The following is a 27,081-nucleotide window of genomic DNA, read 5'->3' as shown; positions in this document are numbered from 1 at the left end:
GTCACTAACGGTGCAGGATATGTTGACATATGAGGCTTGAGTGCCTCTCCCTCTTTGTAGACTCGTTTGTCACTTCTGCCTTCTCACTCTTGGTCCCCAACTGCAGACCAAACATCTAGCCGTTACTGTAACATGTACCGCGAGGCTCTTTTCAAGACTTCACACCAATACGCATAGTCCATCTGCCCAGAAACGAACCGGTGACCTCTGTTCAGCTCCTCCAATCCCACACAAATGTCACTGCACCTTAGAACACCCCTAGGTCCCCTCTGCCCCACCTCAGAAAGTGTTCCTTCTCCTAACCTCTGTCTGTACCTCTGCGGTGGCATCTGCACTGTAGTGATGGGGCCCCGTGTCTGCCCGCTTCTTCCTTCTCTCTGCACCTTGGACTGGGACCTCAAGGAGGCACGGCTGTCCTATTTCATCTCGAGACCAGCGCAGTGCTTAGGAGTAAGAGAAGAAGCTAACGTTATCTGAGGGCACAGAGAGAATGATTAATCTCCACACCCATTCTGTGACGTACACACGGCCACCTCCACTTCACAGATGAGGAGACAGGTTCAGAAAGGTCTTCCCAAGGTCATCTGAATTCTGAATGATGGCATGGAGGAGGCTGACCAGCACTGGACCTCTGCCTTCTGTCGGTGCAGTGAGGCGATGGTTAGTGCACGCTATGAGGTCAGACTGCATGGGGACAATCCTGCTTCTTCCATTTCTCTTTATGGCTTTAGGCAAACCACTTAACGCTACACACAGAGTTTTTATGAAGAGCATATGAGATATAAAAATGTATAAAGCACTCAGAACAGTATCAGTCACATACTAAGCGCTCAATAAATGTTAGTAATGACAGTTTTCGTTTTTTGGTGGTACTGATTCTTTAACTCAGTCCTCCCGCTTACTAGGCAGATGCTTTACCACTCGAGCCACTTCCCCAGGCCCAGTTATGACATTTATCACTGCCCCATGTTGAACCACTGTTTGGTATACACCAGATGGTTCAATAAAAGACAGCCTTGTTTGCAGAGGTCGCTGGATTACACATCCAACTGTCAAACTAAGACGAGAGTCTCTTAGGAGCCCAGAGAAGGTAATGTTAAAATTCTAACCAGTAAAAACTCTAAAGTGAAAACACCTTTAAAAGTGACTTTTTAAACTCTTTAAGCTGACAATGGCCACAAAATGGAGTGGAAACCAAGTATTTTCACCCTATTTCCAGATAAATTGGACTGCATAGTCTACCCATCATAAGAAGAACAATATTAAAGGTTCAGCTAAGCTCTGCTTTTTGTAATAACAAGGTACTAATGGTAGTAGCACAAGCTCTTAATACCTGTGAGGCACTCTTTTTTTCTTTTTTCAGTCAGTGCTGGGGATGGAAAACAGGGCCTTTCGCACGCTAGGATAGTGTTCAGCGTTCTACCACTGAGTACATTCTTAAGTCTTTGTTGCTTCTGTTTTTGGGTGTTTTTTTTTTGGCAGCATTGGGGTTTGAGATCAGGGCCTTACACTAGCTAAGCAGGTGCTCTTACTGCTTGATCCACTGTCTGCCCTTTTTTGTGATGAGTTTATTCAAGATAGGGTCTCTCGAGCTGTTTGCCCGGGCTGGCTTTGAATCATGATTTTCCTGATCTCTGCCTCCTGAGTAGCTAGGATTACATGCATGAGCCACCGGTGCCCAGTGCTCTTCATTTTTTTTTTTTTTTGAGATAGGGTCTTGCTATGTAGCCTCAAGTTAACTCTGAACTCACAATCCTCCTGCCTCAGCCTCCAGAGTGCTGGGATTACAGGTGTGTACCACCATGCCTGGTAAGGTACTCTTTACATATATGTTTTATTTACATGAACAACTTGCTATTCATTGAATCTGACTCTCAGAGCAAAAGCAGATTGCTGGCTCATGGCAGAACCATTCTAGGAATAGGGAGACTTGCTCCTAAATTTAATCACTTGTAAAGGTGACAAAAGGTTAGGCCACTCAGTGTTGGAGAGGATGAGCTCCCAGAAGGTGGAAATGCTTGGTGGTGACACCAGACAGAATTTCTATATCTGATGTCAGGATAGTAGGGAAGTCAGTGCTGCATAAAACTCGAGAACACTTTGCAGTGATGGCTGACTTCCAGCTGAGCCATTAAGAGAAAAGCAGAAGAAAGCTGCAGGTAGAAATACCCTTGGGAACACACAGAGCACACTGAGTGTTTGAAGTTGGCACTTAACCTTCTATTATTGAACTTGGAGTTTGCTGTTCTGGGGCCAACATGAGTCCACTTAGGACACCGTTCCACAACACTGCTTATTTCTGTTACCTGGGCTGCACAGAGGGTGGGAAGGGCTGCAATCAGACCTAATGGTTGGGCCTCATGATAATAAGAGGTTGGGTTGCTTTCCAGCCACAATCATGCTATGATCTCGTTTGGGATTTTTTTTTTCTCCATTTCACTAACGGTAATGGAATAATAGAAGCTCTTAGTATGTGTGAGACGCTATATATCTTTGTATCTGTCTATCTAAAGACTACATAGCACTTACTAGTATTTCTTGACATATACATTCTTTAAAGGACATCTCTTAAGATGAGACAAGAGAAGCCAATTGGGGGGAAAAAATAGGTGAAGAACGTTTTAAGGAGAGTACTCCACTCCACATGACAGAACAGAATGGGAGAGCTGGCCAGAAGGGAACTGAGATGGTAGAAGGAGAGGCAGTTCTGACAGAAGGTATGCAGGCTGAAGGAAAGGATAAGCAGAACAGGAGAAAGGAGAGTCAGGACTCAGAAGGGAGAACAAGGATATTCTCCACCTTATTGTTCTCCCTCCAGGATAGATGAATTGAATAAAATTAATTGTACAAAGGGGTTTCACTGTGATATATCCAATTATACATGATGTTTCTTATTTAGTTATTTATTTTGGGTGGTACTGGGGTTTGAACTCAGACCCTTGCACTTGAGCCACACTGGAGCACCGGAATTTTCTTTTAAGTAGGATGCATACTCTCGATCCCACATCCAATTGTCACTTCTATGGTGCACCATGTATTTTAGTTGGAACATGGCTCTGCCCAAATAATCAAGTGATCTGCAGTGAGTACCCTCTTCATTTTGGGTCAGCCCCAAAAGAATCCATTAGTTGTCATCACATCAGCTCCCCTTGTTAGGCTTCCTGGCATGGCTGCTGATCAATTATAGTGGATGTGTGACCACACAGGAAGGTGCTGGGGTCCACCGTCAGTCCTATCCACAATCCTTCCAGCCGGCAACACTTCTTGAAGGAGTTGTCTGCTCTCAGGCTTCCTTTTTTCATCTCTTTTTCTCCACACAATGAACACATTTTAGTCACCCATTCTCCTCACCAAAATTCCTCCTCCAATGGCTTTCTTGTTCCCAAAGCCAATGGATTTTCTTTTTGCAGTACTGGGATTTGAACTCAGTACCTACACCTTGAGTCACTCCACCAGCCCTTGTTTGTGATGGGCTTTTTTTGAGATAGGGTCTTGAGAACTATTTGCCCAGGGCTGGTTTTAAACTGGGATCCTCCTGATCTCTGCCTCCTGAGTTGCACTCTCCTTCTGAATCACTGACACCTGCTCTTCCTTCTTGATTACATTCCAACCACCTCCCCAGGGTCCCCAAACCTGCATCTCCTCCTGTTACCCCAGTGAATGGCACCACTATCTCCCAAGTCAACCAGAGACCAAATGTCTAAGTTTCTCCTGTTTATTCCCAACCTCACCTCAGCTGTGGAGTCCTGCTGCTCTTCCCAGTGTGACTCTTTGAGATCAGTGACATCTTTGGAGCACTTTACTCTGTGCCAGGCGTGTTTAAGCGAGACACTCCTCGCCAGGCTAGAAGGTGAATTTTATTCTCAGCTCTGATTTTCAGATTAGTGGTTAAGTAACTTGCATAAGGTCACACATCACCAAGTGGCAAAGCAGGATTCAAACCCAGGTGGCGTGCCTCAATTCTGAGGACAGGTCACTACACTGCCTCATTAGACCACTGCAAAAGCCACGTGGCACTGTCGCACTGTCACGGCTTCTCTAATTGACCCGGTGGCCAGAGCGGTCTTTGTAAAGTACACATCGGACTCTTGTCATGGTCTTGTGTAAAACTCTGTACTGGTTCCTCACTGCCTTCAGGGAAAAGGCTTCCTCCAACACGGCATTCAGAAACTTCTATAGCCTGCCCGGCAAGCATACACCTCTTTGGCTTCGTGGTTTTGGTTTTTGGCCTCATTTTAAACCACGACCCTGAAGTAGCCCACTAGCCACACTGACAACCTAGGTTTCCAAGCTTCTACACGTTGTCTGATGAGTGAAGCACATTACCACTTTCTGCACCTGAGGCAAGGCCACTGCTCCTTCAGTGAGCTCCCACAGCCCCCACCGTGAAACCCTCACTGTAGCATTCATTTCACTATGAACTACAATCTACCACAAGAGAGTGAGCTCCTTCAGAGCTGGCATTGTTCACTGTTGGAGGGTTTGTTTTGTTTTTTTTTTTTTGGTGGCACCTGAGTTTGAACTCAGGGCCTCAGGCTTGCTAGGCAGATGCTCTACCACTTGAGCCATTCCCCAGCCCACCTTTACTGTCTTCATCACAGTCTTTAATGCTGTAATGTCCTATACAGCTCTTATTTTCATGTGTGTTAGTGAGGTTTTTCTTCATAGCTGGAGTATAAGTTTCTTGTTCTGTCCCCCCCTACACCTTACTATGGCACTGGGGATTGAACCCAGGGCCTCACTCATGCTAGGATAGCTATCCACCACCAAGTCCCCAGACTGTTTATAAGTTTCTTGAAGGTAGGAAATATATCCAGTACTCTTTTTTTTTTTTTTTTTTTTTTTGGTGGTACTGGGGTTTGAACTCAGGGCCTACACCTTCAGCCACTCCACCAGCCCTTTTTTGTGATGGGTTTTTGAGATAGGGTCTCCTGAACTATTTGCCCAGGATTGCTTCCAACTGTGATCCTCCTGATCTTTACCTCTGCTGGGATTACAGGCATGAGCCACTGGAGCTTGGCTACATCCAGTACTACGTAGAGGTATTTACACAATTTGGCTTTTTTTTTTGACAAGATTTCACACTGTAGCCCAGGCTGGCCTGGACCTTGCCATTTAGCCCAGGATGCCTTGAACTTATCATTCTTCTGCCTCAGCCTCTTGAGTACTTGGGATCACAGGTGTGTGCCACCATGCTCAGCATTTTGATCCTGACATTGATGTCTGTATTTTTTTACCCCCCACAATCCCTGTGGTGCTGGGGATGGAACTCAGAGTCTATGCATGTTAGTTGTGCTTGTACTTTTACCTACCATAACAACAGGCTAGGGGAGCACAGAATTACAGGGGGCAAGTGATCAGTGTTATGCATGTATCTGAGATCACAGTGCTACACTGGGACTAGAACTTACGTCTTTTCCAAAACCTACACTCACAAATTATTTAATATACTGCTTCTCCTACTTTAAGCCAGTGCTTAGCTCATACTGGGTGTTGGTAAATTTTAAAAACTGCAAGTCCAGTTTACTGAGATTGGAGAATGTCAGATTCCCTTCCAAGAGAGGCCTAACTGTAGCTCATGCACGACATGAACTCGTGCAAACATCAGTGGTCTAGTCTTACCAACCAGTTGAGTTATGGTCTCTGACCTTGTTCCTGTGACACAGAGGACCTCATGTTCACTAATGTGAAAGCTATGCTTTCTAAGGCTGACTTCAAAGCCAAAATCCACTCTCATTCCAGAACTTACTCTTCCTTTCACTTCTCAAACCCATGGTGTAATGTTCCCAGGTTCTCTGCCTCTGTGGTTTCTCAGTTCCCACTGTGGAATGGCTTGCTTTTGAAGGCAACCTATGCTCAACAAACCTTCTTGGTTGTTTTTATTTTTTTCCCTTAAAAGAGTATGTTCTTAGCCCAGTGACTCACTGTTATAATCCTAGCTTTCTGGGAGGCTGAGATCAGGAAAACTGTAGTTCAAGGCCAGCCTGGGCAAATAGTTCCTGAGACCCCCATCTCCAAAATAATCAGAACAAGATGGACTGGTGATGTGGCTTAAGCACTAGAGCGCCTGCATTGCAAAGCCCTGAATTCAAATGCCAGTCCCACCAAAAAAAAAAAAAAATCTTGTTCTCTGTAGGCTTATTAGAGTCTTTTTCCTTACACAGTACTCTGATTTTTTTCCTTTATTTCAAACATTTATTAAAAACATAACCATGGGGCTGGAGGTGTAGCTCAGTGGTAAAGTGTTTGCTTAACATGTGTGAAGCCCTGGGTTCAATTCCACACATCACAAAACAAAACTATGTATCAAGAATATATAAAATGAGCTGGGTGCTGGTGAATATGCCTATAATCCTAGCTACTCAAGAGGCAGAGATCAGGAGAATTGAGGTTCGAAGCCAGCCCAGGCAAATAGTTTGAGAGAGCCTATCTTGAAAAAACCCATCACAAAAAAGGGCTGGTGGAGTAGCTCAAGGTGAAGGCCCTGGGTTCAAGCCCCAGTACTACAAAAATAAATAAATAAAAATAAAAAAGGGCTGGTAGAGTGACTCAAGGTAAATGCTCCAAGTTCAAGCCCCAGTACCACAAAAAATAAATAAATAAAATAATACATAAAATGGCTGGGCATGTGGTTCATACCTGTAATCCTAGCTTCTCAGGAGGCAATAGTCAGGAGGATCACAATTTGAGGCCAGCCTGGGCAAATAGTTCGAGAGACCCATCTCAAAAATAACCAACACAAGAAAGGACTGGCTCAAGTGGTAGAGTGTCTGCCTAGCAAGCATGAGGCCCTAAGTTCAAACCCCAGTATCACCACACAAAAAAAGAATATGTAAAATGGAAAACCCTAACTTACTGAAGGTCTCATTTTCAAAGAAAAGGCCTTGGGGTTTAGAGATTTTGACTCGAACATTATTTCTTTAACAAGCTTCCTAAGCCATCACTTGCACTTACACCCAAAGTGCCTTTCAGCACAAGCTCGGTGGCTACTTCTGCAGCACACTGAATGAAGAGAAGAACAGAGGCCCAGCGAGGAGTCTAAGCCTGAGGCCAGCCTGGGATATGTGGAGGCCTTGATTCAGAGAACCAAAAAAAGAGACAGACAGAGGAAGGAAAGAGGGAGAGGGTGAGAGAGGGAGGGAGGGATGAAGGAAGAGAAAGAGAGCCAAAAGAGAAGAAAAGGAAAGAAGGGTGAGAGAAAGGAAAGAGGAGAGGGGAAGGAGAGAGAGAGAGAGGAGAGAGAAAAAGGGAAAGAAGGGGGAGAGAGAAAGGAGAAAGGAGGGGTAAGGAGAGAGAGAGAGAGAGAGAGAGAGAGAGAAAGAACATGAATAGCTGGAGCCAACTCATTTGATCTTACTACAAAAAAAAATTTTGACAGCGTTCTGACTTCCTAAGTAGATCCCTCCACTTACAGACCTGGTTGTCAAGTTGAGCTGCCCATCCCTGGGAGGTGCTCAGGAGGCTAGTTCCTCACTGAACAGCCTTTGCTCTGGGTCAGCACTCATTTAATATGAAGCCAAGCATGGAACATCTCTGAAACACTTAGTAAAGTATGGGAGTTATCTTCTACCGCGGTGTCATCAGGATATAAACTATCTATATCCATGTCAGAGCAGAGCTGTATCATATCATTACTGCAGCCATCTTTTCAGAAGAAATCTCAAGGTTGGAGTAACAGCTCTAAAATATAGCCCGGCTGCACCAACAGCCTTCCTTGAAGGCAGATGCCTCTGAGGGACTGAGAATCAAGTTCTTTATTCCAGAAAAAAATCAAATCAAGCTGATAAATTAGTTACAGGGGAGCAGAAATAGGGATGAGTAAGCTGAGAAAAAAAATCTAAGTGTGGTCTGTCTTGTATCTTTTCTAAGCGACGCTGTGCCTGCAGAGACCTGAGACACAGCACAGAATGTAGCTTTGCTGTGTGTCATTAAAAGGTGTGCATCAGGCAAGATGGCAGTTTTTTGAATAGAAAACTTAAGACAATTGCACCAGGTAAGGAAACCTTGGGCTTCTGAGGCAGAAAAACTGCCATCTCCACATGGGCACAGCAGACAATCTGGAAATGGAACAAGTGCTGGCTGTCTCTATCACAATCAGAGAGAAAAATACAATCCAGCAGAAGCAGCCACTCAGAGAATAAGGAGGAGGGCTGAGGGTGTGGCTCAAGTGGGAGAGAGCTCGCCCAGCATATGTGAGGTCCTGGGTTCGATCCTCCCTCAGTACCACCAAAGAAAAAAAAAATTCAAACTCTTGGAAGGAGCATTTTCTCAGAAATCAATAACTAAGCACTTACTGCATATAAAGGCAGTGGATTAGGTACTGAGGATCGACTTCCAAGAGCCCTGCTTCTCTGAAATTCATTCTCTCATTTTGTATGTGTGCATGTCATCTATAAATGCATATATATAATTTGATACATGTAACTGGTGCTGGGGATGAAACCCAGAGGCTTGGGCACACTGAGTATGTGTTCTACCACTGAGAGATATATACCCCAGTGCTCAAGCCTGTACATTTTAGGTAATAAAACAAAATGCATATCCGGTATGTCTTGTAGCAGTGTGAGAGTAAACAGGGCTTACCAGGAAACTTGCCCAAAGGCGGCTTCCATGTCAGCCTTCTGTCTATGGAAAAATCCTATGTGCTCTCCGAATATAGTGTTAGACTTGTTTTTAGCAGCTGAAATATCACTCTGTTACAGTTTCACTTTTCCTCCCTTATTCTGTTTTGCACCTTTTTTCACTACCTGACCCTTCCTGTATTTATCATCTGTCTTTCCCAGCTAGAATATAAGCTGGGAAAGGGCACAGATTTCAAATAGTGTGTTCACAGATACAGTCCCAGTAGGAAGAACTGTATCTAGCATGCAGTATGTCCTCAAACATATTTGTAAATATTTGTTAAAAAGACTATGTTAGAATTGTTTCTTGTTTATTTGTGGGACTAGATATGAACTCGGTGCAGGCACTTTACCACTTGAGCCGCACCTCCAGTCCATTTTGCTCATTTGTGATTTTGGAGATGGGGGTATCTTGAACTATTTGCCTGGGCTGGCCTGGAACTGCAAGCCTCCCCATCTCAGTCTCCCAAGTAGCTAAGATTACAGGTGTGAGCCACAAGGTCCCCACCCTATGTTAGAATTGTTAAATGTAAAGTTTTGGCATATTTGTGTATGTGTGTGCATAAATAAATTTACAGACTCTGTGGACTATTTTCCAGTGTAGTCCAAGTCAGGGGCTAAGAGTCAGAAGATTATGTGGAGAGCCATTTCAAAAACAAAGTATCATATCTTATTGAATGGACCAAAGGAATTAAACATTGCCAGGAAATGGCTTTAAAGAGTGAACTAGGGCTGGAAATGTGGCTCAAGTGGTGTAGAGTATCTGCCTAGCAAGTGCGAGGCCCCGAGTTCAAATCCCAGTACCACACACACACAAAGTGAACTAAATGCATCCCTGTCCTTTCGTCCCTGAAATCTGAATGGCACAAATTCAAATTCACTTCAGATGAGTTGAATTCATATTAGCTTTCTACTTTGATAAAGCTTGTACAACTTATTTAGTAAAGGTTTTTTTTTTTTTTTTTTTTTTTTTTTTCCTTCCTCCTAAATTACTGCCTGCAAGATGGAAACAAGAGTCTCCCATCTCTATTTTGGGATTTGCCTGAGTCACAAGGTAGTCTTGTCAAGTCATTCTGTTCTATCTCTCAGTTTATGGAGCCTGCCTGGGAACTTCAACTGTCAGCCAAACAGGAAGAGGGCCCTTCTCATAACTCCAAAAATCCCGAGTCATATAGACTTGGTGAGGTTTAATGATAGAGATAAATCAGTGCAAATGGACTTCCCCATGAGGGAGAGGAGGTGGAGCAAACATTTTACTTAACTTCCTCTGTATGGATTCAGGGCTGGTAGAGAGAGCAGACTATATAGTTAAGCAAGCTTTCTAATATCTGCCTAACACTGCAATTTCAACTGAAGATACCCTTTTTGTATTCCTACTATATATGGCTAACCCAAACCTTAAATGTAAGCAAAGGAGTGTGGCTGATCTGACCCTGGCAAAGTTACACTGTTTAAATAAAAGCGTCAGTGACCAGAAACATGAATTAACCACAAAGGCCCTTTTTCGCTTTCAAGGATGGGTGTGAAGAGTTACTTTCATCCCATACTCTTATTTGTGCTCTCTCTGTGTCTTGAACTCCCCCTGGTTTTGCATTTCCCATTCTCTTCTCCACACTGCTCTGGGTCTTAGTGATGAGAGACCACCTCCCTCCATGATGCCTCTTGACAGTTACTCTTTCTGTACTCACACAAACAGAAACAGAAGCGATGACACGCTGCGCAGGTCTCACACTGCCACACTTGCTAAACACAACTTGAACTTCTCGGCTTCTCTTCACTTGGCTGAGTTCCTGTCTTGGCTCAGGGTTGGTGATCTTGCATGACGTAGGAAACTTAGGACCCAGGGGGCGCCTTTCAGCTGAAAAACACCTCGCTCTGCAGCAAGCTAGCTGGGAAGCTCCCAGTTCTAAAGAGAGGCTGTTTACCAGAAGAACATAACAAGGGCAGGTCTCACTGCAAGGCTGGGACGAGGAGGCAAAGCCACTGTCAAGGGGACCCCAGCTGGACACTGGTTGTTCCATCACCTGCAGGATGCAGGAGGCGAGGATGCGGTTGGCTTGGATACAGACATTCCTTCTCAGCAACATGATCCTAGCAGAAGCCTATGGATCTGGAGGTGAGATTACCACCCTTCCTTTCTGCAGCCGAATGGGTAAAGCCCCAGGTTTCCCAAACATGGCCAGGATGACAGGAAGCAATGCTTTTTGTTATCCTATGACCTCCACCCCTCCCTTTCCATGTCAGGGGCTTGCAGCTCCATCTTTGCCTTTAAGAACAAAGGCAAGTAGCCACTTTCTCTTTCTTTGATCAGAGTGGATGGAGCTTGGGACTTCAGCTCCCCTCTTCCTAAGTCCTGTCCTTTTTCAAGCCCCTTCCTTGCACGGCCAGTGCACAGAGCTCCCATCTCCCAGCCTCCAACCGTGGCTCTCCTGCTGAGCTGAGAGTCACATCCAGGCAGGGTCCCCCCACCCCACCCCCATTTGGGACTCTCTTGAGTCTTTTGCCTGACTGAATTAAGGCTTTTGTAGGATTCTCTGGCGAGGCAGCGCTGCTGACTAGTTAAATCCACAGAAGGTGGCCTTACCCGTGGAGGAGGAACAAGAGTTTATGTAACGTGGTCATTTCAACACAAGGGATGACTTTCAGGTTTGGCTGCCCACCAACCCAAAACTCCCAGCCGTCTCCACGAAAGGGACCTTAAAAGCCAAGCCTCCTACTTCTCCAAAGTAGCCACAAGTTCAAAAGTAACCACCCTTTGCCTCTTCTGCAGCGTTTTTACAAAAACAGAAATAAGCTCGCTTTCTTGGATTGTAGCCTGAGAGCCGGGCACTGGCTAAGGGGATTTCTACGCTCTTCTGTCACTTGGAACCTCAACCACCTTTCGAGACAGGGGGTCCAGGGTCCCCCACCCCCATTCTCCCCTAGGAGACAGACGGCCATGGCCATGGTGGGTGGGGGGGCCCAGCCATGCCCGGCGCCTCCCGTGGGTCAAGGTCCTCTTGCTCACAGGCTGCTTCTGGGACAATGGCCACCTGTACCGGGAGGACCAGAGCTCGCCAGCGCCGGGCCTCCGCTGTCTCAACTGGCTGGACACGCAGGGCCACCTGGCGTCCTCGGCACCCGAGTGGGGTGAGTGTCCGCCCGGGGGTGCGTGGGGCGGGGGTGGGGACGAAGGGGGTGGCGCGCGATGGTCGCCGAAGTCAGTCCCGGACCCTGACCCCAGGCACGTCGCCTTCTCTCTCCTCTAAGGTGCCGGCGACCACAACTACTGCCGGAATCCGGACGAGGATCCGCGGGGACCCTGGTGCTACATCAGCAGCGAGGCCGGCGGCCTTGACAAGAGAACTTGCGAGAACATTCGCTGCCCAGGTACCCACGGTGGACCCCGAGGACCTCGGGATCCCAGTGTCCCGGACGGACTGGGAAGCGAGGTTACACCCGTAACGCACGTGCGGCCGCACGACGCCGGGCCGGCCCCCGCCCCGCCCCTCGAGCTCTCTGATTGGTCAGAGCTGTCTCCAGGCCGCGAGGCTCAAAGCCCATTGGTCGGCGCCGCCTCTCCGAATGAGCTCATCCTCCGCAAGCGCTTGTAAACAACCGGAGGCGGCGAGTCCCGGTCCTTGGGTGAGGGGTGGCCCTGGGCGCGCGTCCATCGCCGTTTAGAAGCCGTTTGTGGAGCATCTGCTGTGTGCTAGGCATGCCGCCGCTCGCAAACCCCTCGGGGTGGAAGCTGTTTGAGCGGGCTGAGCCGCAGAGAAGTTCAGTGACTTAACCAAAAGGCAAGGTCAGGATGCAAATTTGAATCTTCAAGTTTCTTAAGAGTTCAGAAAGCAGGCTTGTTGCTCCTGAGACAGCAAGAGTTCTCTAGCATGAAATGGGAGCATCCAGATAAAGCATTTAACACAGGGATTTGCACACACTGTGTGCTCCATAACTGCGAGCTGCATAGAGGAGTCATGGCTTTGACTCCTGGCATGGAGGTGTGGGGTGGGGGACCCCTGGAGAAGATGGCAGCTGAGCTGGGTGTTGGAAGATAACAGATTTGGAGAGGTGAAGACGTGGGAGGCAGGAGAGAGGCTCTTCCCCTCACATTTTCTTTCCATCCCATCTCAGCCAGGGGGTGGTTCTTCCAGGATTGAGCTTGCCTCCAGAGGCAGATCTTGCTTTCAGTGTGGGGAGCATTCTAAGGGGTACCCCCTCTTCTCCCCTAACAGTCCAAGTTCAGGTTCAGCAGTGGATTTCACTCAGCTCTTTCCTACCTCGCCCCCAGAGACCACTTCCCAGCCACCTCCAGCCTCCATGACAGAGCCACAGGAGCCATCTGAAGTGCCAGGTGACGGTGAGGTGCAGGTGTTCCCTCCTGCCAACTCCATGCCAGCCCGGAGTGAGGCAGCTGCTGTGCGGCCCGTGATTGGGATCAGTCAGAGGGTGCGGATGAATTCCAAGGAGAAGAAGGACCTGGGAACTCTGGGTATGACCGCCCGATCACTGCCCTTGTTGGAATTCATCAAGAGATGTCGTTTGCCCATTGGCTGCAGGTGTGGCTAATAGGAGCTTGTGTCGTGTCCTTGGCAGGCTATGTGCTGGGCATAACGATGATGGTGATCATTATTGCCATTGGAACTGGCGTCATCTTGGGCTACACCTACAAGAGGTCAGTAGCAGCTCTTCTGGGCTCTTGGGAGGAAGAGACACAAAAGTCAAATCCGATTTCTTTTCCTTTTTTTTTTGAACTCGGAGCATTGCACTTGCTAGGCAGGCACTCTACCACTTGAGCCCCTCCTCCAGCCCATCAAATCAGATTTCTTTGTGGCTTTCTTACCCAAAAGGAAGCAAGGTGTTGAAGCTTCGTGATGTAGAGACTTGGTTCTAGTTTTTACCCTTTCCTTTGATGTTTTTACTCCATGCAGAAGCCTTGTGAGATAGGGGTTCCTGTTGCTTATTTTACAGATGAGAAAACCTTTGTCCAATGTCATGCTGCCTGGCAGTGGTAGAACCTGGATTCAAATCCAGCTCTTTTGATAACAGATTTCTTGTCTAAATGTACCAAATGTCTGGTACAGAAATGAGTGACTATGCAAGAAGTTGAGCTAGACACTCAGTGCAGGGATCTGAAGAATGAATTCTTCCTGTGAACTATAAAATTCTATGAACTATAAAATTCTGTTACAGGCTTCGTCAGTAACCACCACACACCCCTTTCCTGAGCAGGCTTGCTCTGAGAACAGCTTGTACAACAGGAAGCCACAGGTGGACTAGAGACAAGTTCTCGGCTCTCTGCACTTAGAGAACAGAGTACCAGGTGCCAGTGGCTCACGACTGTAATCGTAGCTATTTGGAAGGCTGAGATCAGGAGGATCAAGGTTTGAGGCCAGCCCGGGCAAATAGTTTGTGTGACCCCATCTCCGAAATAACCAGAGCAAAGTGGACTGGAGGAGTGGCTCGAGAAGTAGAGTGCCTGCTTTGCAAGTGCAAAGCCCTGAGTTCAAAACCCAGTCCCACCAGAAAGAGAGTCAAATCACTTTTTGATGGTATTGGGGCTTGAACTCAGGGCTTCACACTTGCTAAGCAGGCACTCTGCCACTTGAGCCATGCCTTTAGCATGTCAAAATCATTTTTGAAGTACTGGCTGACTTTGGAAAACTATTTGCTGTTCTTGGGCAAAATCGACCCTGAGTGTCTTTGATATTTTTCCTCTGGCCTGAGAAGTGTCTTTAAGGGAAGTGACTCAGTGATCCACATGTCCCGATAGAGCCCTGTGTAAGCCCACAGTCCTATGGGTCACCCACTATTATATTAACCGAGGGTCTCCTTAGAGACGTTATAGTCAACTGCATTCTACAAATGCAAATGGGAGTGTGTTGAGTAATAATCACAACATTAGCAAACATTTGTAATATCCCAGACACTGCCTTAGACACTTGGCATGCTTAGGCTCACGCGATAAAAGCTGTTGTTCATCCCCAGATGGGAAAAGCGAGGCAAGAGACACTGTATACCTTGCCTAAGGTTTCACACCTAGCAGCTACTCATAGCTACCTGTGACTCTGGACAAATAGCTTCAATTTCTTGTTTCAGAGTATTGCTGTGTGGCTATGGTGTGCAGCTGGGCAGCTCAGCGCACGGCCCGTAGTGCACGGTCAGGAAACCCAAAGGCAGTTTTCTTTTCTATCAAATGGGGGTACTGAACTACTGTTCTCCAGGTCCCATGCTTCTTGTCTGATTATCTGTGATTCAGGAAGTAGAGGTCAGGGCTGGCGAAGTGGCTCAAGTGGTAGAGCACCTGCCTTGAGTTCAAACCCCAGTACCACCAAAAAAAAAAAAGGAAAGGAAACAGAGGTCCAGAGAGGGAAAGTATTGGCCTGAGAGGGCATCCTGACTCTCTGGGTGAAGTTGGGGCACCCAGTGGGGTGCACTTGGAAGGTCCAGAAGCACCTGTCCATTTCAGAGTTAGGGAAAATGGTGGAGTGCTGTCCCACACAGTTCATAGTCAGACCCAAACCATGTTGGCTGCGTTTGGCCCTGGAAATATTTCCTCCTTCCTCAGCCACTGGATGGTATTTGGCTCCTCTCCAACCTCGTGACAGTTTGCAGGCCTTGCAGGTGCTTGAACTGACGAAATGCTCATTCCAGACTCAGCTCTGGTCATGGGACTGCCCTGTGGTCTATAAACTCGAGAAGGCACCAAGTCACCAGCCTCCTCATCAGTAACCACCACACGGCTACATACCCCTTTCCTTAGCAGGCTTGCTCTGAGAACAGCCTGTACAACAGGAAGCCATATGTGGGCTGGAGACAAGCTCTCAGCTCCCTGCAGTTAGAGAACAGAGTGTCCCATAAGAGTTGGTTCATTGTCAGTTCAGGTGTCCTCTGAACCTTGGTATCCTGTCTGTAAAGTGGGGATACAGGTCCGTCTATACCCCACACCCACTCACCCACCCAAGAGTATAGTTAAGTGCTAATCAAGTAATAATTACAGTAGTAGCCAAGGCAACATTTTTTCATGGTTTTTTTGTTGTTGTTTTTTGGGGTGGGACTGGGGTTTGAACACCAGGTTTTTATCTTATTTTATTAACTCAAGGTTTTGAGCTTGCAAAGCAGCCACTCTACCACTTGAGCCACACCTCCAGTCCATTTTGCTCTGGTTAATTTGGAGATGGGGGTCTTGTGAACTATTTGCCCAGGATGGCTTCAAACCCCGATCCTCCCCATCTCAGCCTCCCAAGTAGCTAAGATTACAGGTGTGAGCCACTGTTTCTTAATAAACAAGGCCCTACTTTTATGCCCTTTCCTGATGACCTCACCTAAGCCTCAAGACCACAACCATTATACTGTTGTATAGCGAGGAGCTGAGACCTAAAAGAGTTAAGTACCTTGTTCAAGCTACCCAGACAAGAGGGTATGTCTAAAGACTTGTCAGTATCTTTAAAAAAGTCCACCGAAGCCTAGGAGCCTCATGGAAATTTACTTTGTTGTTTGTTTTATTTATTTATTTATTTTGGTGGGGCTGGGGTTTGAACTCAGGGCTTCATGCTTGCCAAGTGAATGCTCTTCCGCTAGAGCCATACCTCCGGTCCATTTTACTGTGGTTATTTTGGAGATGGGAGTCTCATGAACTGTTTGTCCAGGTTGGCCTTGAATTGCAATCCTCCCTATCTCAGCCTCCCAAGTAGCTAGGATTATAGGTGTAAGCCACTGGTACCTGGTGGAAATTTACTTTGAATTACAAGAGACAGTACTTCCAAAAAGTGGCCGGGTTTAGAAGTCAGAGGAATCAGGATCTAGTTCTAGAACTGCCATCAGTCCTGGATGTGATTCTAGACTAGTTACTTATCCTTTCTAGGTCTCAGTTTAGTCATCTGTAAAACAGGGAATTATTTTATATAATTTTATAATTATATCCTCCTTGTTCAACTGTTTCTTAAAAGGACAGTTTTGCCTGGTGGTGGTTGTGTTGGTTCAAATCCCAGTTCTGCCCTATGCTGGAATAGTTGACTTAACCTCTCATTTCTGAAAGAGATCCTAACAGACATGGCATAGGTTTGTCACGAGGGTGGAATTAGACTTTTCAGGTGTTCATCACCCAACCAGTTGGAGTTGATAACTTGTAGCTGCCTTGGGAGACTTCCTGTGCAGCGGGATGGCACACCACTGTGTACGCATGCAGAACAGCAGTAGCTATCTTGCGCTGCCTTAAGGAGGTCTGCGGTGCTCCCAGAACCCTGGGAGAAGGCAGGCAGACAGCAGCTCCAAGCACACCTGTCCTCTCGGGCCAGCCCAGCCTCTGCCCTGGAGCAGTGGGTAATTACTGCCACCCTTGCACCAAGGGAGGCTTACCTAATAGGCTGAGCATCCCCCCTGGCTCAGAAGGGTGGGTAGGCACCAGACTTCCTCTCAAGGGAGGAAGGGCTGCAGGAGGGGGTGAATGGGAGCTCAGCCTGGCTGGGTCTCTGACTTAGTACTTTAGGCCGTAGGTACATCTGACTGGCTCCCTGTCCCCACTCCAGGTTCAGTGTCATAGCTAGTTTGGATGGGAGTTTTTTTTTCTGATAAAGTGTGGAGGGAAAAACAGTAAGTCACCCCTACTTTTTACATCCTTGAGAGAGGAGCTGAGTCAGTGAATAAGTCGTTTGTTCTTCCTTGGCTGCCACACAACAGCCAGACTGTCCCCTACCCCCAAGGCGGTGAGGGGGGCTGGGCTTCCTATTGGTCAGCGCAGCAGGCCCAGCCTGGCTCTCAGGTCTCTCCAGGGAGTTGTGGGCACCAGGCACCTGGGGTTGGATGGGCTTCCAGGCTCCTAAGTGGATGAAACAAATCCACACTGGTCCCAGCATCTGCTTCCTTTCCTCTGGATCGTTCTTCTAACCCTGCCCGGCCCCATTAACACAAATTTTTTTTCCTCTGAAGATTTGGGTGTGACGCAGCCCGCCTGTCATCACCAGCTCAGTGGGCCACAGTTATATGCTGGTAAAGGAGGTAGCCAAAGAAAACAGCTTTTCAGTTAAGACTCCAGTGCCTCAGTTTTGGGAGGCTGAGATCGGAAGAATTGAAGTTCGAGGCCAGTCCGGGCAAATAGTTTGCGAGGTCCCATTTCCAAAAATAACTAGAGCAAAATGAACTGGAGGTGGGGCTCAAGGAGTGGAGCACCTGCTTTGCAAGTTTGAAGCCCTGAGTTCAAATCCCAGTCCTACCAAAAAAGAAAAAAAAAAGAATATTATCTTACAAGGTCAGAAATAAAAAGATGGTGCAAATATTAAGTACCCAGTAGGTATTATAGATAGCTCCCCTCATCCTGGACAATGGGGTACCTTGGTAGGCTCTCAGGAATTTGCTTTCTTGTTCCCTACAGCTTTAGATTTTGAGGTTCAGACCTTGGCAAAAATACTCACATACTCCATTTCTTTTATAAATTGCCTTTTGATCATTTGCTGGCGTGGAGTTCCCTTACTAAATTAAACCCAGACCTTGCAAATTCCTCCCTCTATGGGCAGCCTGGAAGAATCTGGCTTTTTGTTTTATTGTAGAGACAGGTGCTTCCTTCTGTTGGGTGGCAGCCGATAGCTGCCAAAGTGCCTGGTCAATCAGGATGAGACTTGGGGAGCACTTGGTCCAAACCACCCTCTCCCCACGGAGAGTGTACCTCCACTTCCCCTTTGGGTGCTGGAGGAAGTTGATGGTGTCCAGTACAGAGGCTAATGAGGACGGGGCAGGAGTTTGTATGTTCAGAAACTCAGTCACCCCCAGCCAGCCAGCATGACTCAGGATGAGCTCACAAGTCTGCCTCCTGTGACCTTACAATGGCAAACAGGGAATCAGAGCCTAGGTCATCTGGAGATTCTTACAGAATGTCCAGGGTCGTGGAGATGACCAGGTCTAACTTGACGAAATTAAGGCCCAGGGCTGGAGGAGAGGCTCAAGTGGTAGAGTGGCTCTGAGTTGAAGCCAAAAAGAAAAAGAAACTAAGGCCCAGAGGAAGGAATTACTGAGGTCATCTAAACAACACTTGCCTTGGCTGGTCAGTAGCAGTTTTGGGAAATCAAATTAACATTGCTTAGTGAGTCAAGGCTGATTCAGGGCAAATCATCCTGCTTTTTTTTTTTGTTGAGACTGGGGTTTGAACTCAGGATTTCATGCTTGCAGAGCAGGTGCTCCAATCCATTTTGTTCTGGTTATTTTGGAGATGGGGTCTCCAACCTCGATTTTCCCATTCTTAGTTTCCTAAGTAGCTAGAACTACATGTGTAGCTGATGGAGTGGCTCAAGTAGAGCGCCTGCCTAGCAAGCTGGAGGCCCTGAGTTCAAACCCCAGTACCACCAAAAAACCCCAACAGAGACAAAACAAAAAACTGATAGAATTACAGGCGTGAGGCACCAACACCTGGCCCTGCTGAGTTTTTATAGTAGTTTCACTATTTTCAAAATGATTTCACATTATCTTTTTGAGACAGACGAGGGAACCAAGTGTCACACAGCTTGGCTGAGCTGGTGGTGTGAGGACACAGTAAAGATGAGTGAATAAAGACAACTCGGATCTGTGTATACTCATCCCCACCAGCTTCGCCCTGCCACCCACGTTCTTCCCCAGCCTCCTGAAGCCTTTGCCATGCCATGTGCAATCCATCTGACCACAGTCACGTCCCTGAGACCTGAAGCAGGAAGGCCCTGTGTTTTCACCAAGTTATCCATCACCTGCTCATTTCAAGGCTTCTAAGAGGATTTGCCCCAAGGGCTGAGCCCAAGTTGTTGGCTTCGTAGGATGGTGCCCTGGGTCCCTAGCACTGGTTCTGGTGTGTAAAGTGCTAGACATTCACCAGTCCCTTTGCTTGGCAGCAGAGGGTGGTCAAGTCTAGTGAGAAAGGTCCTACATGTACAGCTAGAAAACTGGGTTTGAAGCCAGGCCTGTGGCTCATGCCTGTAATCCTAGCTACTGGGGAGGAAGAGATCAGGAGGTTGCGGTTCAAAGGCCAGCCTGTGCAAAAAAAGCAAGACCCTAGCTCAAAAATGCCCAACACAAAAAAGAGCCAGTGGAGTGGCTCAAGCTGTAAAGTGCCTGCCTACCAAGTGTGAGGCCAAGTTCCAAACGCTAGTATGGCCAAAAAAAAAAAAAAAAGCCAAAAAGGACTGGGTTTGAGTCCCACCATTTTTTTTCATTTTTTTGGTGATCTTGGGGTTTTGAACTCAGAACCTTGTGCGCGGGTCTCTTGAGCATCACAAGAATTCAAAGGCAAGTGACAACTTTGAGAAGCCCAGAAATATTCTTTTTTCCCCCTTGGCCTGAATGGCCCTCAAGAGTCCTTTTTGACCCCTACACGATTAGGGATGATCCATTTTCAACCTGGGCTCTCACCTTCCCGTACTTTAGGATAAGAAGTGGGATGGTTGGGTCAGTTTTCTGGGCATTTTTTTTTTTCTTTTTGTGGTGCTGGGGTTTGCACTCAGGGCCTTCACCCTAAGCCACTCCACCAGCCCTTTTTTGCAATTTTTTTTTTTTTGAGATAAGGTCTGGCAAACCATTTGCCTGAGCTGGCTTTGAACCACGATCCTCCTGATCTCTCCTGAGTAGCTGGGATTGCAGGCATGAGCCACTGGTGCCCAGAAGTTTTCTGGACAATCTTACGGGTTAGGGTCAAAAATCAGAAAGTTCTTAAACTCTGGGTAAAATAACAAAACTGTCTTGCTTTAAGAGTCTCTTGCAGCTATGTGCCGGTGGATCCTACCTGTAATCCCAGCTACTTGGGAGAGTGGGAGGATTGAGGCTTAATGCCAGCCTGGGCAAATAGTTCTCAAGACCCCATCTCCAAAATAACCAGAGCAAAATGGAGTTACTTTGCAAGCACGAAACTCTGAGTTCAAAGCCCAATACTGCAAAACAAGACAAAACAAAACCCAAACCAAAACCAAAACCAAATTTCTCCACCGAGCCCCACTGCTGCTGTGTGAGGCCCATTCTGTGCTTCCTCCATTGCACACATGGAGGAAGCAGAAACCCAATGCAGGGGCACCTTGTGGCAGAGTGGAAGTGTAGTATATTTGTTCCGGGACAGTGTCACTCCTGGCTCAGCCAAAGACTTGCCGTGACCAGGATGGGCCTCAGTCAGGGATGCTAGCCAGTTGAGCAGGAGGCACAGCCTGAATGCATCTTCTTTTCCCGCCAGGGGGAAGGATTTGAAAGAGCGGCATGAGCAGAAAGTGTGCAAGAGGGGGATGCAGCAGGTCATTCTGCCCTTGTCTGCCTTCGCCAATCCCACCTGCGAGATTGTGGACGAGAAGACCGTGGCGCACAGCAGCCAGACTCCCGTGGACCTCCAGGAGAGCAGCACCCCCCTCGTGGGCCAGGCTGGCACCCCAGGGGCCTGAGCCCTTCCTCCGTGGGCAGGAGCCCACGCAGACACCGATGCAACACAGCCCACCCTCCTACAGCTGGGAGGATCTACATTGTGTTGTGGTTAAAATCCTACCCCCATTTTTTTTTTTTTTTTTGGTGAATCCTCATGACAGAAGCAGCGAAAGCAGGTAGCACTGTGGGCCGAGGGTAGAGCTGCACAGAGGGCTATCAGTGTCCTCTCTCCATTCCCTGGAGCCGGGTTTTGCCTGTGGGTGAAGAGAGTGGTACAATCCCCACAGTGGTGACGCTGACAAGGGCTTCCAGATGTTGCCTGTGCCTCTGGAGCTGGACCAGGGACAGAAGGGGAGCTCTCCCAGACTCCTTTGTGCTTTACCATCTAAGATGGTTCAGCCTCCGCCTTTCTGTTTGCTCTTCCTAAGTTTGAGTGGCGAACACTGTTATTCACAGTTAAGGTCAAGCAGATCAAGAGGCAGCATTGAAAAAAATATATCTTTAGTTTTTTAAGTATTTGGGATGGAACTCCCTACTGACTTGAGAGCTGGAAATGAGTTTGTGCGGAAGTGAGAACTTTGGGCTGAGAATGGGATCTAGGCTGGGGCTTCTGGGTAGGCTCCAGCTTGCTGGCAGTGACGTGCCTTGCCTTGACAACCGTGGGCCAGCCTGGGCCCAGGAACTCTTCCTGTTTCTTTAGGAAAGGAAGGGAAGACTTGCACTAAACATTCCACTTAGGAACAGGATAGAGAAGGATCTGCTTCTGCCTTAGGCCCCTGGGCAAAAGTGGACCTGGGACGCCCATCACCTCTCTTCTGGGGTGGACAGTGACCGCTCTTCATTTTGCACTGATGAGAGAGAAGCCAGCCACCCTGTGGGAATTACACACTGTGGGGCCTGGGCAGCTGCCTCTGGCCGATGAACCTGGAAACTGAGCTCAAAGTCATAATTGTAAAGCACTTTGGGCTTTGCCTCTGCAGTGTGCCTTGGTTTGCAGGTAGCTCTGAAGCCACCAGGCCAGCACCCTCCCTTTGGGGACAGTGGGGCTAGAGTTACAACCCGCCACTTGTAAAACAATCAAAGAGCCACAATCAAAAGAGCCTTTTGGACATGGGCCAGAGAGGGAAAAGTGACTTGCCCAAGGTCACAGAGCAAGCGCCTGACATGGCCAAGAGGGCCCAGCTTCCTGAGCGAGCACAGTGTTTGTCCACTGCACTGTGCACAGGGCTCAGAGGCCCTCCAGGCCCTGACGCCACACCGTTTCCCAGCCACAGAGCTTCTTCCCAGAGCCCTTCCACTGCCTGAAGTGGAGGGGGGGTGTGAGTGGGGCCCAGTCCCTTCAGCAGGCTGCTTTCTGGAGCCATTTGCTGAGGGGACCCTAGACTTCAGGGGGTCTTTTGGTGTTAGTGACACTGGAGAAGAGAACGTTACTGTTTTCTACTTTTCTATAAAAAGCATTTCTCTGTATACGCATTTTATATACCTCATTCTGACACCTGTGTACAAAGCTCTGCATTTGACTTACATAAAAACAAAACAAAACTCCACGTGGCCAAGTTTTTGTGGGGTGTTGGGAACACTCCCCTCATACCTTAGGAAGCTTTGGGTTACCTTGTCAACACCTGTGCAGCGAGCTCTGACCTGTTCATTCACCCTGGCCCTGTAACTGCAAGGCAGCAACAGTTGAAAGTTGGAAAACTACAGCCTCTGTGTCCTGGTTGTCACTGTCACCAGGGATCCTGCAGGTTGAAGTTGCAGGAAGGATGGGTATGTGGGGTGTCCCAAGAAGGGAGTTGGTCACTGCAGGTGACAAGCATTCTTTCTAAGGTGGAGGGGAATGAACACTTAGCCCTTATCCGAGAAGAGAGTGAGTGGTGATGCCACGGGCCAAACGGGGGATGGGTGTTGCAGAAGGAGGTGACTGATGGCTGTCTGGAGCAGCCTGGGACTGAAGATGGTCTCTGCAGGCCATTCCTTGGGCTCTACCAATGGGAGTGCCTCTTGGACTTGTCAACAGGTTGCCAGGTTCTAGGGTGACCTCTGACCATGCCGACGACATTGCTCTACAGTTTGGCAGCAGTGAGCACCTCAGACCATCAGATTTTTCCAGAACCAGATTGTGCCTTAAGTTGGATTCCTCAAGCTTGGGTGGCTTGGGAGAAGGTGCCTTTGGGTTAATGGATTTACATTGTGCCCAGAGCCCCACCAGCTAGACAGCGTCCTCCTGCCCAATGGCTGGCCTCCTGTAACATCCCCCATGGGTCAGAAGCAAGCACTTCCTACATAGGGAGTGGGGTGACTTGCAGTAATTTTCCGCCATTATAGGAGTGACATACAGCCCGATGGAGAGAAAGGCAGCCCCCTCGGGGGCTGTAGAAGTGTTTGCGTTAAAGGTAGGAGTGGAGAGCTCCCGAGCACTCAGCCAGCAGGTGGGAGCCTGCTGTTGGGCCAGATGAGGTCACAGACTTGCACCATGGAAGGGGCTGCCTCAGGGGGGGACATGTCTGTTCCCTGGAGCAGGGTGGGGTCTGCCTAAGGACAGGGGGTTGATTTGGCAGTGAGAATTCTGAGCTGTGGTGAGTCATGGCCTGGGCCTGAAGGTGGTCCACACACCGATCCTCCAGGTTTTTTTCCCTGAGACATGTCCCAAGTCGCTTTTTCACTCTCAGTGTCGTCAGTTATGATGAATGCTTAATTTATTTGGTCTGCTCAATGGCCCCACTCAGGCCCACCACTCCCACACTTGCTGGGGACAGCTGAAGTACAGCCACACAACACTGAACCACGCCGCTACTGAGAGTCGAGGCCTCAGCCCTACAGCAAGCTGCACACTCCGCATGTCAGTACAGCCTACATAGATAGCAAGAACTCTGCCCAGAGACGACATCCCACTCCACAGTTCATCCAGTCTATGTACAATATTTCACACACCACCCAACAGAGAACGAGATTGACAACCACGCTCCTGGATCTCCCCCCCACCTCCCGCCATCCAGCCACCACACGTTCAATTTATACCCCAAACCCGTCCCCGATTTGTTAAATATGATGCAAGCTCACAGACACATAGGTAAGTCTAGGCGTGCTGTACAGTCCCTGGAGGTCTGGGAGCCAAGGTGGAAGGCACCCAAGTTTCCCAATGCCCATGCCCTAGTGTGTGGCTCAGAGGGCCGTAGCCAGGAGCGAGGAGCTGGACCAGCTAACAAGGGAGGTAGTAGCCAGATGGCCCAGCTCAGGGAGCTGTCTCTCTCAGCATCCGTCTCAGCTCTGGACTGTCACCACCTCTTCCCAATCCAAGCTGCTGCCTGGAGCAGGTGTGTTGGAGGACTAGCAGTGGGTGCCATGAGGAGGCCTGGAGATCGCTGAGACATCCCTTCCCTGCCTTAGAGCCAGGCCTGTCACGAGCCACGCTGCCTTCCAGAACACATCTAGCTGTAGGCAGTGTTTCAGGCTTTTGACTGAGCCAACTAGGGCAAGAGTGATGGCAACCCGGATATGAGATTTTTAGAGGGCAGGGCCTCTTTCTTTCCAGCCCCAGCTTCCTGTGCCTGTGGGTGACTGCTTGTTAAGACAGAGATGATGTTGTCCAGAAGTTCTTGGGCAGTCTCCAAGTAGCAGTTTGAGATCAAGAGGCAGAAACTTCTTCTTCCCACATGATGTGGTCCCTGGGATAGCTAGAGCCATCCCCCGGCAGGTGAACAGAAAATGGCTGTTTCCCTGACTGCTGGCCAGCTCCAGAACACACTGACTAAGGGACTCTTCAAAACCTACTCCCTCACCCTCTGCTCCAGGGAGGGCAGGGCCTGGAGTAGATGGGGGGAGTACCACTGTCACTTTACACCCTTCAGTGCCACCTGGCCATCAGTCCACCTTCCCAGGTCCTCCTGCACACAGCTGAACCAGAGCACTTCAGAACCTGTGGGCAGGTTCACCCTGGGATCCTGCCCAGCAGGCCCAGGTCACGTTGATTAGTGTGAGCCAGAGCCTTCTGGGAGCCCCCTGCCAGGGAGGTCCCAGGTAGGTGTGAGTAGCAGATTCCTCCTGGCCCAGACTCCAGCGTGTTTTCCTCTTCTTCACAGTGTTGCATTTACAGACAGTAACCAGGCTCCCAGACCTGGGGAGATAGGTTTTCCAGATGCTGCGCCCGCGTGCCCCCCGGGAGGTAGTAAGGATGGCTCGTTCTGCTTCTACACAAGCCGTCAATCCACAGGAAGCCTGGATGAGCCCTGCTCACAGCAGGGGTGGGGCGCAGAGGGGGCAGTGCTGGCTGTAGAACGCCCCCCTGCAGGGGGCTGCACCGGGGCTAGGGGGGCGAGTCCCGCGTCAGGCCGTACTGCACGCTTACAGTGTGGTCCAGCTCCTCTAGCTCTGCAGGCAGCGGGATGCCCAGCTCTCCCAGGTACAGTGAGAGGGCCTCAAAGGAGTCCTCCAGTTTTGAGAATGTTGGTCTGGAAAGAAAATGGGTTAATTAGGTAGGTGGAATACAAGCAGGGGAAGGAACCAGGGCCTGGGGCTCCATCACTTCCTGGTTGTATGCCTTCAAGTAAGCCTCCTTTTGCCTCTCTGAGAAATGGGCATAACACAGCACTATTGTTACCTCACAGGTGAGAAGGCTGGTCTGGCTAGTGCTAGTAGCTTAACAAAACCAAACATCCAAGAGAGAGCAGCCCTTCTTAGAGAAAATGCAACAATAAAAGGTGGGACTGGACAAAGCGCCTTCTTATTCTGCAGTGCCGGGACTGACGCCGGGGCCTCTGGCACTCCAGGTAAGTGCTCTACTCCTGAGCTATGTTCCCAGTGCCTTGTTACGAGTCGAAGCCAGACACCAATTAGAACACGTGCTTCCTCCCTAAAAGACTTTTTTTTTTTTTTTTTTTTTTGGGTGTTAATGGGGTTTGAACTCAGGGCCTCATGCTTGCTGGGCAGGTGTTCTCCCACTTGAGCCACTCCACACGCTCCCCTAGAAGCCTTCTTAAAGATCCCTTGTAGTCCTCAGACTTGCTGTTTCCACACCAATGGATTTGCCCAGAAGAGGCATTTCAGACTTAGAGATCTTCCCAAAGAGACAAAAACAGCAGTCTCCTTGAGCCACGAAAAGGTCTCTGCTGCCCTGAAATCCTAAGACATCTCAGGGTTACCTCTCTTCCACATTTTTTTTTCTTTTTGTGGTCCTGGGGCTTGAACTCAGGGCCACTCCACCAGCCCCTTTTTTGTGTGTGAGTGATGGGTGTTTTTGAGATAGGATCTCACGAATTATTTGCTTGGGCTGGTCTCAAACCTCCATCCTCCTGATCTCTGTCTCCTGAGTCGCTAGGATTACAGGTGTGAGCCACCAGTTCCTGGCTCTTCCTTGTTTTTACTTAAGTGTTGTGTCACCCTCAGTGAGGCCTATCTGACTGCCAAAATTCAAATGTTCCTAAACCACCCTCTTTGTTTGACTTTTTCCCACAGTGTTCGTCACCTTCTGGTATTCGCTATAGTTTATTTATGGTATGTCTCGTGTATCAGCTGTCCTGGCTAGGCAGTGCTCTTCGTGACGAGCTAAGTCCCCAACTCTCCTCGATAGAATGTGAGTTCCATGAAAGCAAGCACCTTTGTTTTGTCCACCGCTATCACCTAAGCACTTAAGACAGCGCCTAACCTAGAGTAGACATTTACTACAGACTTTTTTTTCTTTTTGGTGGGACTGGGATTTGAACTCAGGGCTTTGTATTTGCAAAACAGGCACTCTAACACTTGAGCCACACTTCCAGTACAATTTGCTGTGGTTATTTTGGAGATGAGGGTCTCAAGAACTACTTGCCTGGGCTAGAACTGAACTGAGATCCTCCCAGTCTTGGCCTACCAAGCAGCTGGGATTATAGGCGTGAACCACTGGCGCCAGCCTAATACATGTCTGTGATGTACACAGACATCTAGAATGACTAAGAAGTAGCATTAGCAAACAAATAGTGTGTAATTTTAACAGTTTTCTCTCAAACTCTTACACTGTGTTACTGAAGGATTGTAGTCTTCTGGCTGATAAAGGAACAAGAGAAAGATTTTCCTGCCAGCAAATTTCAAGGTAGACCTTTGAAAATCTTTTTCTAAATAAAGATTGTGTACCAGCTGGTTATCATAGGAT

At 48.4% G+C, this 27,081-nt stretch overlaps 2 protein-coding genes, 1 long non-coding RNA gene and 1 other non-coding gene across 13 annotated transcripts in view; 1 reads left to right on the top strand and 3 right to left on the bottom strand.

Moving 5' to 3' along the window:
- Positions 1 to 10,440, bottom strand: part of LOC141418775 (uncharacterized) — a 38,648-nt gene extending 28,208 nt beyond the window's left edge. For 3 of the 4 annotated variants that reach the window (XR_012443404.1, XR_012443405.1, XR_012443407.1), the window contains exons 1-2: positions 10,310 to 10,440; positions 316 to 443 (exon numbers count right to left, since the gene is read on the bottom strand). This is a non-coding gene — a long non-coding RNA (uncharacterized lncRNA). Of the gene's footprint in view, positions 1 to 303; positions 444 to 10,309 lie in introns of all 4 variants that reach the window. The other variant, XR_012443406.1, reaches the window with a different exon arrangement.
- On the bottom strand, positions 3,071 to 3,145 carry LOC141419137 (small nucleolar RNA SNORD2). The gene has a single exon (XR_012443795.1). It is a non-coding gene; the product is annotated as a small nucleolar RNA SNORD2 (small nucleolar RNA).
- A 164-nt stretch (positions 10,441 to 10,604) lies between the features above and the next one.
- Positions 10,605 to 22,504, top strand: Pik3ip1 (phosphoinositide-3-kinase interacting protein 1). 2 transcript variants are annotated; one of them, XM_020180218.2, is made up of 6 exons: positions 10,605 to 10,737; positions 11,631 to 11,750; positions 11,871 to 11,990; positions 12,892 to 13,092; positions 13,197 to 13,275; positions 20,776 to 22,504. In XM_020180218.2, the coding sequence occupies exons 1-6, from the start codon at positions 10,653 to 10,655 to the stop codon at positions 20,975 to 20,977; spliced, it is 807 nt and encodes a 268-aa protein (XP_020035807.1). In that variant the 5' UTR covers positions 10,605 to 10,652; the 3' UTR covers positions 20,978 to 22,504. The 2 variants fall into 2 exon arrangements, with proteins under 2 accessions (XP_020035807.1, XP_073916629.1); XM_074060528.1 differs by lacking the exon at positions 13,197 to 13,275 and having other exon boundaries at positions 20,776 to 20,930.
- A 1,131-nt stretch (positions 22,505 to 23,635) lies between these two features.
- Positions 23,636 to 27,081, bottom strand: part of Limk2 (LIM domain kinase 2) — a 61,546-nt gene continuing 58,100 nt past the window's right edge. For all 6 annotated transcript variants that reach the window (XM_074060523.1, XM_020180217.2, XM_074060527.1 and 3 more), the window contains one exon: positions 23,636 to 25,405. In XM_074060523.1, coding sequence (XP_073916624.1) covers positions 25,261 to 25,405 — 145 coding nt within the window. In that variant the 3' untranslated portion in view covers positions 23,636 to 25,260. The remainder of the gene's footprint in view (positions 25,406 to 27,081) is intronic.

This window comes from Castor canadensis, chromosome 18 (assembly GCF_047511655.1).
Source record: "Castor canadensis chromosome 18, mCasCan1.hap1v2, whole genome shotgun sequence".
In the NCBI taxonomy this organism is placed as follows: Eukaryota; Metazoa; Chordata; class Mammalia; order Rodentia; family Castoridae; genus Castor; species Castor canadensis.
The sequence above is the reverse complement of the archived record's forward strand: the minus strand, read 5'-3'. Positions and strand labels throughout refer to the sequence as shown.